This window comes from Dendropsophus ebraccatus, chromosome 4, assembly GCF_027789765.1.
Source record: "Dendropsophus ebraccatus isolate aDenEbr1 chromosome 4, aDenEbr1.pat, whole genome shotgun sequence".
NCBI classification, from domain to species: domain Eukaryota; kingdom Metazoa; phylum Chordata; class Amphibia; order Anura; family Hylidae; genus Dendropsophus; species Dendropsophus ebraccatus.
The window spans coordinates 46,803,607-46,817,012 of record NC_091457.1 but is presented as its reverse complement, the minus strand read 5'-3'; the positions used below and the strand labels follow the sequence as shown (position 1 = coordinate 46,817,012).

Sequence of the window (13,406 nt, the reverse complement as noted above, 5' to 3'; positions counted from 1 at the left end):
CCGGGTTAGTGCTTCTATCCCAGTCCACTGAAGCGACAGTGAGGACAGTGAGACGCTGACAGCTGCAGGTGATCTATGTCTGCCTCTCATCTCACCCCACTATGTGCCCCCACCCTCCCGGAAGCTCACCCGGTGGCCACCCGCGGCGCTATTTGATTGTGTGCCTCCCCTCACTCGGTGGCCGCATCTGTGAGTGCAGCCCCACTACCCCCTCGGTCTCCTGGTGGCCGCCCGCAGCCTTCAATGAGTGCAGCCCCGACTGTTTAATGCCGCCTGCCACAGAGCTCACCCGCATCACGCTCACTCCAAACTGTGCATGACCCCTTCACTCCACCCTCACCAAGCTCACCCCGTGCCCTGTGCTGGACGGCAACTGAACTCCTGCCGGAGCGATGCGCTGGGATATAGAGCCTACGTGAACGGCTCTCCTCATAGACAGGCATTGTCGCAGATGGTGGGCACCAGGCAATTGGGCAGAAGTAGTGACTCAGCGCTCGATCCGCTACTTGGCACGGTTCCAACTGCCCGCTACCTGCCTCCTACTGCCTGTGACAAGGGCTAGAATGAGACGGTGGTGCCACCTTCTCCAGGGCAGGAGGTAAAGCATGCAGCCCGTCCCAATCCCCCGTCCCCCCCAGCTCCCCCGGTGGCCGCCCGCAGCCCATTGCGCTCCCTCCCATCCCCCAGCTCTGCTGTGCAATCCCCCGCCCCAGCTCACCCGATGGCTGCATGCAGCCCACGGCGCTCCAGTGAGTGCAGGCCCTCAGTCCCCCTTCCCCCTGTGAAGTCAGCTGCAGCCGCCTGCAGCCCTCTCACCCCTGGACACCCGCAGTGCTCCTCTGCTGCATCATCATGATCATAATCACTGTCTCAGCTCTGCTACATAATTGTCACTGTCTCAGCTCTTCTACATTATTGTCACTGTCTCAGCTCTGCTACATTATTGTCACTGTCTCAGCTCTGCTACATTATTGTCACTGTTTCAGCTCTGCTACATAATTGTCACTGTCTCAGCTCTGCTACATAATTGTCACTGTCTCAGCTCTGCTACATTATTGTCACTGTCTCAGCTCTGCTACATTATCGTCACTACCTCAGCTCTGCTACATTATCGCCACTGTCTCAGCTCTGCTACATTATCGTCACTGTCTCAGCTCAGCTACATTATCGTCACTATCTCAGCTCTGCTACGTTATCGTCACTACCTCAGCTCTGCTACATTATCGTCACTATCTCAGCTTTGCTATATCCCTATCACCATTTTAGCTCTTCTACATAGTCATCACCATCTCAGCTCTGCTATATCACCATCACTATCATTAGGCATAAGCATTGCATGATGGGAAATGTAGTTTCCTATCTTGGATATAGACTATCTTTTAGAAAAACTTGTAACTCTGGAACGGCAGCAGCTAGAAAGATGGTAGACAGCTCAAAATACTCAGGGGGACTTGCTAAGTAAGACCAGCAAGGTTTGGAGGCATTTATTTTTTTTAAGCTCTTGGGGGGAATATCCCTTTAATAAAGCTTTCCATGCCAAAGGGAAACACAATCTTTAAGTTCCTTAACCCTTAGACGACCCAGGGCGTATAGTTACACCATGGAAGTCTGTCCCCAGACGACCTAGGGCGTAACTGTACGCCCTGGGTGTTTCTCACGCTATGAAGCGTGCTCCGGAGCGGAGCGCGCTTCATAGCAGGTGGGGGCCGGCTGCAATCAGCAGCCGGGACCTCACCAGTAATGACACGCTGCAGCGATCGCGCTGCCGCGTGTCATTAACTCCTTAAACGCTGCGATCGCGGCGCGACCGCAGCGTTTAAGTGTAAGTGACAGGGGGAGTCCCCTGTCACTTACCGATCGGGACCCCCGCAGTGTGACTGCGGGGGTCCCGATCGGTAAAACGGGCCGCCGGAGCTCTCTCACCTGCCTCCGTGCGGTCCGATCGGCGCTCTGCTACTCTAAGCCTGCACAGGCAGGCTCAATGAGCAGAGCGCCGATAACACTGATCAATGCTATGCCTATGGCATAGCAATGGTCAGTGTAAAAATCCAAGTAGTGAATGTAAAAGTCCCCCAAAGGGACTTCAAATGTGTAAAAAAAAAAAGTTAAAAACACTAACACACTACCCCAAAACCCCTCCCCCAATAAAAGTTGAAATCACCCCCCTTTCCCATTATATAAATAAAACATATAAAAATAAATAAATAAACATATAATATACCGTAGCGTGCGTAATTGTCCGATCTATTAAAATATAACAAGCGTCATTGCGAACGGTAAACGGCGTACACGAAAAGAGGGAAAAAAGTGCGCGGATTACCGATTTTATGTTACATTATATATATAAAAAAATTAATAAAAAGTGATCAAAACGTCCGATCTTCACAAATATGGTATTAATAAAAACTAGAGATCATGGCGGAAAAAATGACACCCCATACAGCCCCGTAGGTGAAAAAATAAAACCGTTATAAGCGTCACAATAGTCCCATTTTATTTATAATTAATTGCCAAAAAAAAGGATTTCATTTAAAAAAAATATATAACATTAGAGAATCTGCGTAAACCTGCATATGGTTGTGTTCGTACTGACCTATAGAGTAATGGTATCATGTCGCTTTTACCATATAGTGCATTACGTAGACACAGGAACCCCCCAAACGTTACCATATTGCATTCTTTTTTGCGATTTCACCAATTTATATCTTCATAAATAATATATTTGGAATTCCATCATACATGTTATGGTAAAATGAATGACGCCATTACAAAGTACAACTATTCCTGTAACAAATAAGCCCTTACATGGCCCTTTAGATAAAAAACTGAAAGTGCTGGAGCTCTTAGAAGGGGAGGAGGGGAAAACGGAAACACTAAGATCAAAATTTGCGCGGTCCACTGGGTCATTTTGGGCCTGGTCCTCAAAGGGTTAATGATATATTGTATTGAACAATCAGTCATGATAAAAAAAAAAAAAACTACTTACAGGTTAAGTAAAGATACAAAAGAGTCTGTGGAGCCTCATTTAAGAGTCTCGAAACACAGGACTAGCTAAATATCCCTCCAGGGAAGGACCTAGCAAAGGGGTGACTCCTGTAAGGAGACCACAAAAGCCACTATATTAACTGACCCTTTCAGTCAATTCAAAGTCTAAGGAAATATCAATCCAGGTACCCATCTACATACAGCTGTTTCGGGCTGTTGCCCCTCATCAGTGTGAAGCAGGATTCTGGCTAGGCAGAAGCAATGTCTAGTAGACCACCACAGTAAAACAACCACTAATCTCAGGGAGACCGGCTAAAAAAGACACTGCATACTGCTGTCAAAAGCGTTCAAAACACTGATAACCTTTCCACAATTACATTTACATTTCCCCCTGGAAAATGCAAATGTGTAAAAAGAGTCCATGGAGCCTCATTTAAGAGTCTCAAAACATAGGTCTAGCCAGATAAGCAAAGGTTAAGTTAAAAACTGTCAACGGGTGGAATATAAAAAAGGATATGAAGTGAACAATTAGTTGTTGACATTGATGTGTTGGAACGATAAAAAATGGCAAAGTGCGAGGATCTGATATGAGAAATGACATCTAGAAGGCAAACTGGCAGAGTCAATGTAATGCTCTGGGCATGTTTTGCTGTAAACCCTTGGGTTCAGACATTCATGTGGATGTTGTTTTGACACATAACACCTACTCATTACAAACCAAGAGACTGCAATATAGTGTACTATTTCAGCACTATAATGCACTCTGCCATAATGCAAACTTTGTTCAGAAATGTTTGGAAGAATATATTCTATTCATGAAGGCCTTCATCACATACAAGATTTGAAAGATCTGCTGCTAACATCTGGGTGACAGATACCAAATGACAACTTTAAAGGTCTAGTGGAGCCTATATTGTGATGGGCTAGAGATGTGTTGGAGGCACATTGGAATCTACACAATAAATGGCAGGATTTTAATGTTATTTCTGCTTAGTGTGTGTATATAAGGCGCTTCCATTAGGCTGCACAGGTGGGTCATGTGGTTGGTGTGCTAATAAGAAGCTGTCAGAATATGAAAAATAATATAAAAAGAATATGTGTGTTAGGTGAAAGAACACCTAGTTCTAATACTAATGTAGGTTACTTATGTAAGTTTTTGCACCATGAAATAAGAATTTCAAGCTAAGAATATTCACACTTACGTTATGTAGACTATGCTAGGGTTATATTCTGACATATCCACAGAATAGTATCCTGTCATATATCCACACAAACCTGAGCATGTCCATTCACTTGAAGGAATGAAATGTAGTCTACTAGTGACTATGTCAGATTAATTTCAAGTGGGACTGAAAAGGGTGGCTGTCTATACTATTAAACTAAAAAATCAGAGTATACACAAGAGACTGCATCAAATAAAGTTTATGTTCCATTCATTTCTGAGAAAAGGTGCAATTTGACTATGTAGGGGTATGGGGGTATACTGTACATTGGCATACCATGTTAAGATTGGGACCCAGAGACAAAGGACAGGTGAATAGAGATGAGCGAACCGGGTTTGGGTTCGAGTCGATCCGAACCCGAACTTTCGGTATTTGATTAGCGGGGACTGCAGAACTTGGATAAAGCACTAAGGTTTTCTGGAAAACATGGATACAGCCAATGACTATATCCATGTTTTCCACATAGCCTTAGGGCTTTATCCAACTTCAGCAGCCCCTGCTAATCAAATGCCGAAAGTTCGGGTTCGGATCGACTCGAGCATGCTCGAGGTTCGCTCATCTCTACAGGTACACTGGAACCCCACCCACTGTCCCTTCCTTTTGAAGTGACCGGCCCCTTAGCAGGCAAGCCTCAACCAGAAGACAGATCACTGAACTATATAAGTGGAACACTGAGACAAGGACAAGACAAAACAAACACAATTTCTAAGGGTGTGCTTGCCGGGTCAGAATCTATCGGTCATTGCGGTACAAAATCAGAAGTCGGGATAGTCGGAAAGTCGAGGAAAAATCAGGAAAACCAGGGAATAATGATCAGAATACAGAGCTAGCTTAGTCACACTCAAAGAGGCTCTACAGCAGGCAACAGGTAATGGGAGTAGGCAGAAGTTTAAGTGAGGTGAAGTCCAAGCCCCAGGTCCTGATTGGGGCAGGAAGTCCAGCCTCTCCACAAGACCTAAAGCTGATTGGCATCTGCGCCTGCCAGTCAGCATCACCATAAGCTTAATGTACCTGGGACGCGGTGTATGTAGCTAGGGACGCCATTGTCCCATCCATGCAGCTGGCTGCGGACTCGGCCACTGCTGCAGTCATTTCTTTGAAATAGATATACTTTTTTTTTTCTTCAATCTCCTAACCAGTAAAAACGTACACTCTATGTTCACCTACTTTTTATCAAACTCCATCATCCAACATGACAAGAAAATGCTTATTTACCAATAAAGAAGGCTTAATAATGTATGCAACCATCTGGAGCTGCACTTCAGTCTACTTCATGATACATGTGACTTCTTGTACTCTCTCCTGTGACTAATGTATACATCTAGTTTATTTTAGTTGCAATGAAAGCAGCTGTTTCCATAAATGTCTGGCTTGAAAAACAATGTATTATGATTTTCTAGAAGACATTGTAAATGACAAAAACGTCCACAATGTAAAGATTCATACAAGACTTTCCTAGTCTGTATGAAGAGTGATACAATATGTATGTGAGTATTCATAAATATTAAATGGGGTTGTCCAGTAAAAATCTTTTTCTTTCAAATCAACTTGTGTCAGAAAGCTATATAGATTTGTAATTTAATTCTATTTAAAATATCTTAAGTCTTCCCATATTTATTAGCTCCTATATGTCCTGCAGGAAATGTTGTTGTTTTTTCTTTTCAGAGACAGTGCTCTCTGCTAACATCTCTGGCCGAGACAGGAACTCCTAGAGCAGGAGACATTTTATGTAGGGCTTCCCATAGAAAACCTCTTCTTCTCTACAGAGTTCCTGTCTTGGCCAGAGATGGCTGTCTGAGCACGGTCTCAGACTGAAAATAAACATTTCCTGCATTACATACAGCAGCTTATAATTACTGGAAGACTTGATATTTTTTAAATAGAACTAAATTACAAATCTATATAACTTTCTGACACAAGTTGATTTGAAAGAAAAAAAAGATTTTCACTGGAAAACCCCTTTAACCCCTTAACAACGCATGACGGGTATACCCGTCATGCGGCCGTTAAGGGTAAACAGAGAGGGCTCCCAGCGTGAGCCCTCTCTGCAGCCCGCGGTCCCTGGTTGCTATGTGCAGCCAGGGACCGCAGGTTTTAGCCGCTGTGCCCGATCGCCGCAGACGGCTTATTAACTAATCAAATGCAGCTGTCAAAGCTGACAGCTGCATTTTGATAGTAAATGTACCTGATGTCTAGTGGGGGATCTCCCCTCCGCGATGCTATCACGGAGGGGAGATCTGTTCTAATGAACCAGCCGGGGCTCAGTGTCGAAATGACCATTTAGATGGTCTGCTGCAGACCATTATAATAGACCACCGATCTGATGGATCGATGCTCTATTATATACGCAGCATTGATCTCAATGGGAGATCGATGCTGTGTATATAAAAGTCCCCCTGGGGGCTTCTAATAACTGTTGGTGAAAAAAGAAAAAATTGTTTTTATTAATAAATAACCCCCTCCCCTAATAAAAGTCCAACACCCCCCCCTTTTACCATGTAATAAATAAAAATAAATAAATAAACAAACATGTCTGGTATCGCCGATTGCGTAATCGCCCGAAATAATAATTTATTTAATTCATGATCCCTCACGGTACACAGCGTAAGCGCAAAAAAATTCCAAAATGCTAAATTGAGCATTTTTGGTCACATCAAATTCGGAAAAATTGTAATAAAAAGCGATCAAAAAGTATATGCGCACTCAAGGTACCGATAGAAAGTAAATATCATGGCGCAAAAAATGATACATCAGACAGCCCCATAGACCAAAGGATAAAAGCGCTATAAGCATGGGAATAGAGCGATATTAAGGAACTTTTATTTTCTGTAAAAGGTTTTAATTTTTTACGAGCCATCAATCAATATAATAGTTATACAAGTTGCATATTGTTTTAATCGAACCGACTTGAGGAACATACATAACATGTCAGTTTTTCCATAGGACAAACGGCGTAAGAACAAAGCCCTCCCAAAGAAAAATATTTTTTTTTTCCTTCAAATTCACTGCGCATATAATTTTTTTCTGGTTTCATAGCATATTTTATGCAAAAATTCAGCCTGTCATTGCAAAGTACAATTAGTGACGCAAAAAATAAGGGCTTATGTGGGTCCGTAGGTGTAAAAATGCAACTGCTATGGCCTTATATACACAAGGAGGGAAAAACGAAAAAGCAAAAACGAAAATTAGCCCGATCCTTAAGGGGTTAGTGTAGTTTACAGACAGACTTGGATTTGTCAAAATGTCACTTGACAAGAGTAAACATTAGGGCTAATTTGGATGTCCTAGTATTCACTTTCCATGTCACATTTGTAACCTAAATGTCAATGTGTGATTCGTATAACTGAGACGGGGGATAGAGAGAGGAAAGGATGCCCCATAGAAAAGATTAAATTTGCCTGTCTTTCTGGCTCGTGTCACCACATCCCTCTCTTTGGGTAAGACAACTGCTGTTGCAGTTCTCACAGGGCCCAGTTCCCTCTTCTCATTACTTCCTGGTTACTCATCAAATTACTTCCACATTCTGAGGTGAACAGCAAGAGGTAGTCAGCAGCATGGACCAAGAACCTTTATAATGGTAATGGTTTAGTGAATAAGGGGTACTTTGAGACCTAAAGAATTTTATTAACCACAATAGCCATGTGCATTTACAAACCCTTCTTCTGACTTGGAAGTTAACCAGGATGATATGTGGGGGGTTCACACGCACACACCCTTCACCCATCACACACCTTTAACCAACCCATTGTGGTTGCTAGGGCAGCTGCCTCACCACATCCACAGTAATAACTGGTAGACCCCCTACTCCATCTATACAGTACATGTATATACAGAACCCCCTACTCCATCTATACAGTACATGTACACAGGACCCCCTACTCCATCTATACAGTACATGTATACAGGACCCCCTACTCCATCTATACAAGACCCCCTACTCCATCTATACAGTACATGTATAAAGCACCCCCTACTCCATCTATACAGTACATGTATACAGGACCCCCTATTCCATCTATACCGGACCCCCTACTCCATCTATACAGTACATGTATACAGGACCCTCTACTCCATCTATACAGTACATGTACACAGGACCCCCTACTCCATCTATACAGTACATGTATACAGGACCTCCTACTCCATCTATACAGGACCCCCTACTCCATCTATACAGTACATGTATACAGGACCCCCTACTCCAGAGGAAAGGATGCCCCATAGAAAAGATTAAATTTGCCTGTCTTTCTGGCTCGTGTCACCACATCCCTCTCTTTGGGTAAGACAACTGCTGTTGCAGTTCTCACAGGGCCCAGTTCCCTCTTCTCATTACTTCCTGGTTACTCATCAAATTACTTCCACATTATGAGGTGAACAGCAAGAGGTAGTCAGCAGCATGGACCAAGAACCTTTATAATGGTAATGTTTTAGTGAATATGGGGTACTTTGAGACCTAAAGAATTTTATTAACCACAATAGCCATATGCATTTACAAACCCTTCTTCTGACATGGAAGTTAACCAGGATGATATGTGGGGGGTTCACACGCACACACCCTTCACCCATCACACACCTTTAACCAAGCCATTGTGGTTGCTAGGGCAGCTGCCTCACAACATCCACAGTAATAACTGGTAGACCCCTACTCCATCTATACAGTACATGTATATACAGAACCCCCTACTCCATCTATACAGTACATGTACACAGGACCCCCTACTCCATCTATACAGTACATGTATACAGGACCCCCTACTCCATCTATACAAGACCCCCTACTCCATCTATACAGTACATGTATAAAGGACCCCCTACTCCATCTATACAGTACATGTATACAGGACCCTCTACTCCATCTATACCGGACCCCCTACTCCATCTATACAGTACATGTATACAGGACCCTCTACTCCATCTATACAGTACATGTGTACAGGACCCCCTACTCCATCTATACAGTACATGTATACAGGACCTCCTAATCCATCTATACAGGACCCCCTACTCCATCTATACAGTACATGTATACAGGACCCCCTACTCCATCTATACCGGACCCCCTACTCCATCTATACAGTACATGTATACAGGACCCTCTACTCCATCTGTACAGTACATGTATACAGGACCCCCTACTCCATCTATACAGTACATGTATACCGGACCCCCTACTCCATCTATACAGTACATGTATACAGGACCCCTTACTCCATCTATACAGGACCCCCTACTCCATCTATACAGTACATGTATACAGGACCCCCTACTCCATCTATACCGGACCCCCTACTCCATCTAAACAGTACATGTATACAGGACCCTCTACTCCATCTGTACAGTACATGTATACAGGACCCCCTACTCCATCTATACAGTACATGTATACCGGACCCCCTACTCCATCTATACAGTACATGTATACAGGACCCCCTACTCCATCTATACAGGACCCCCTACTCCATCTATACAGTACATGTATACAGGACCCCATACTCCAGCTGTACAATACATGTATATACAGGACCCCCTACTCCATCTATACAGTACAGGTATATACAGGGCACTACAGGTATACAGGGCCCCCTACTCCATCTATACAGTACATGTATAAAGGACTCCCTACTCCATCTATACAGTACATGTATACAGGACCCCCTACTCCATCTATACAGTACATGTATACAGGACCCCCTACTCTATCTATACAGTACATGTATACAGGACCCCCTACTCCATCTATACAGTACATGTATACAGGACCCCCTAATCCATCTATACAGTACATGTATATAAAGGACCCCCTACTCCATCTATACAGTACAGGTATATACAGGGCCCCCTACTCCATCTATACAGTACATGTATAAAGGACCCCCTACTTCATCTATACAGTACATGTATACAGGACCCCCTACTCCATCTATACAGTACATGTATACAGGTCCCCGTACTCCATCTATACAGTACATGTATACAGGACCTCCTACTCCATCTATACAGGTATACAGGGCAGTATTACCAGCTGCTGCTGCCCTAAGCACTAAACCTGAAGGTGCTTCATCCTCACTCACCAATTAGCATCATGACTGGTAGGTAATAGCTCCACACGTCACATTTAACACCGCCACACCAGACCTGACCAAAACCACCACACCAGACCTGACCAATACCACCACACTGTGACTGGATAACACCACCACACCAGACCTGACCAATACCGCCATACTGTGACTAGATAACACTGCCACACCAGACCTGACCAATACCGCCACATTGTGACTGGATAACACCGCCATACCAGACCTTACCAATACCGCCATACTGTGACTGGATAACAACTCCATACCAGACCTGACCAATACCGCCACACTGTGACTGGATAACAACTCCATACCAGACCTGACCAATACTGCCATACTGTGACTGGATAACACTGCCACATCAGACCTGACTAATACCGCCATACTGTGAGTGGATAACACTGCCATACCAGACCTGACCAATACTGCCATACTGTGACTGGATAACACTGTCATATCAGACCTGACCAATACCACCATACTGTGACTGGATAACACCGCCATACCAGACCTGTCCAATACGGCCACACTGTGACTGGAAAACACTGCCACAGCACCTCCACCAACTCTATACTACAGGTATACAGAACCCCAAACTATACACTACAAGTATATAGGACCCCCGAACTATATACTTCAGGTATACAAGACCTCCACCAACTCTAATATATATATATATATATATATATATATATATATATATATATATATGGTAAAGAGTATCTGTGAATTTGGTTGTGACATCTATTCTTAGTCATTCTTTGGAAGTTGAACTTTGTGGCAGATAAACTACTAGTTATAACCATCAGGAGCCATTTTTCTCAGTGATTTATCACAGCATGTTAGTTTACGCATTGCATCTAGTGAATCTCTAGTCTATAAAACATCAAGTTGCTCTTTACAGAGAACATATCAGTTGCAATTGTAATTTTCTGTATGTGTTGCTTCCACTTACGCTTTCAATACCATTACGCTATTATGAAGCTGTATTTATTTCTATTTTTGTCTCTTGTTTTTCCTTGCTCCAGGATGGGAAAATCTGCAGATTACATCACATTAATGCAACAGGGACAAACAAAACCATTGAATTAGAGCCAAGTTTTCAGGTACAGAAAATTGCAGCAATGTCACGCTAAAGGGTTATTCCAGGTTTAAGTTAATTTATTAGTTTTGCTTAGAACTTATACCATCACCCCAATTGTTAAGTATTTGCATAATACACAACTTGAGGCCTCATACTTATAGTAGAGCTGTGCTCGGGAAGTTATACAGAAGCAAATGGATTCCCAATATCTTCATATATTAAGCCACAGGCTGATTGTATATTCCTCATACTGCTTTAAGCCATGTTCACACAACCTATGTTTAGCATAAACACAGCTGTTGTTGTAATTTACAATAACGTCTGTGATTTATACAAAACATATGTTTTATTTGAATGAATGGAATCCCGGATGGTGCATATACACATAGTATACGCCCCGGCCGGGAATCCATCGGCCGCATGAAAAACTGGCATGTCAGTTTTCTGCAGCCGCTATTCACTGAATAGCAGACGCACAGGTATGTCAGTTCACACAATGAAGTGTGGGGCTCCGGTCGCACGCTCCATTGTGTGCAACGATGAATTGGGATGCGGACGCCCGCATCTAAATTCAACAGAAATAAAGATCATACAGCTGTTACTGCAGTACCGCCCGAGATGATCTTCTCTGACACCTGCCGTAATGTGAACCCGGCCTTACATTGATTTAATATGAGGTACTTCTCTGGTGAAATGCTTTTATGGCAAAACGACCCCATAGTACTATATAGGTGCCATAATACTACTCTGTAAAACACATATTGTATGCATGAGCATATATACAGCACTCATAAATTTATTTATTTATTTATTTTTACTTAAAGAGGTTGTCCAGGAAAAATTTACTTTTTCCCTATTTACAGCATAGGGAAAAAGTAGGAGGTCACGGCCAACCTCTGTACCCCCCGCCAATCTCTGTATCGTGCCCCGCAAGCTCTGTTATGAATAGAACCAAGGGTCCAGAACGCGACCTTATGGATTCATTCTTAAAGGTGGCAATACAACTGACAGCTATCAATTATACTTATACATTTTTATAATTTTTGTCTATTTCTTTTCTTGAAGGAATATTTAAAAAAATAAATAAAATGTGAATGAAAAAAATGTAACAGGTTTCAACAAGACACATTAAACTCCGGTGGTATGCTAGCTATTTCCCAAATACCTCCTAAGTTCTACAGTGTCTTGAAAAAAACCTATGGTATTACATTTTTACTTTCAAATTTTTCTATTTTCTATTTCAACATCTCTTCAAGGGATAAAATATACAAAAGTTTAGAAATAAAAAATGTAATGGGTTAACCAGGCATCGAGCAGGAGGCAGCTTATTAAATGTTTGAGTCTCCCATTGATTTTACATGGTGAAGAACAATTGTTAATATATCACTTATATTTAAGTTTTTATTTTTTTACCCTTTTTTTCCTTAACCCCAAGCAGTTACGTGGACCTCCTTGGACCAAACCAGAGGGGAACAGATCAATAGAAGAGCACAAGATAAACAGTGAGCCAATGAATGTAAAAGAAGACAAACCACTGTAAAAAGACATTTCTGAGAGTTTCTAATTCACAATCATCTTCAGTCTCTTCTTGGACTCAGAAAGCATGAAGATGTGCTACAATTCATAAGCATGATGTTTTATTTTCACTAAATTATGGATGTTTGTACTGTATGATAGTGTTATGCATAAAAAGTTATTCATATAATACATTTGTTAATAGTTTTAGCACTAATGAACTAGATCTGGATGTCTGAGAAAAATGCTTTGTAAGACAGTGAATACTTGAATACATGTTGAATATAAATGTCTCCTTTTTAGCTTATTACAAATACATCTTTTTCTTATACATTGTCTTGAAATTTATTTGAGGGAAGGCAATAGAGGTTCTTACCGAAAAAGCATTTTTTAAACTTAATTTTAAATGTTTTTTAAAATGTTGCTACTATATTCATTTGTATAACACTTTATATTCAGTCGTCGGGCTGCATCTACTTTCAGATTCTCAGTGTTATACTTAAGGATGTAAGGTTGGTA

The 13,406-nt window shown here is 42.2% G+C and overlaps 1 protein-coding gene across 1 annotated transcript in view; it reads left to right on the top strand.

Moving 5' to 3' along the window:
* The window catches only part of LOC138789625 (leucine zipper protein 2-like), a 198,855-nt gene extending 185,868 nt beyond the window's left edge, over nucleotides 1-12,987 (top strand). The window contains exons 9-10 of the mRNA XM_069968364.1: nucleotides 11,317-11,394; nucleotides 12,811-12,987. Coding sequence (XP_069824465.1) covers nucleotides 11,317-11,394; nucleotides 12,811-12,912 — 180 coding nt within the window. The 3' untranslated portion in view covers nucleotides 12,913-12,987. The remainder of the gene's footprint in view (nucleotides 1-11,316; nucleotides 11,395-12,810) is intronic.
* Nucleotides 12,988-13,406: the final 419 nt, after the last annotated feature.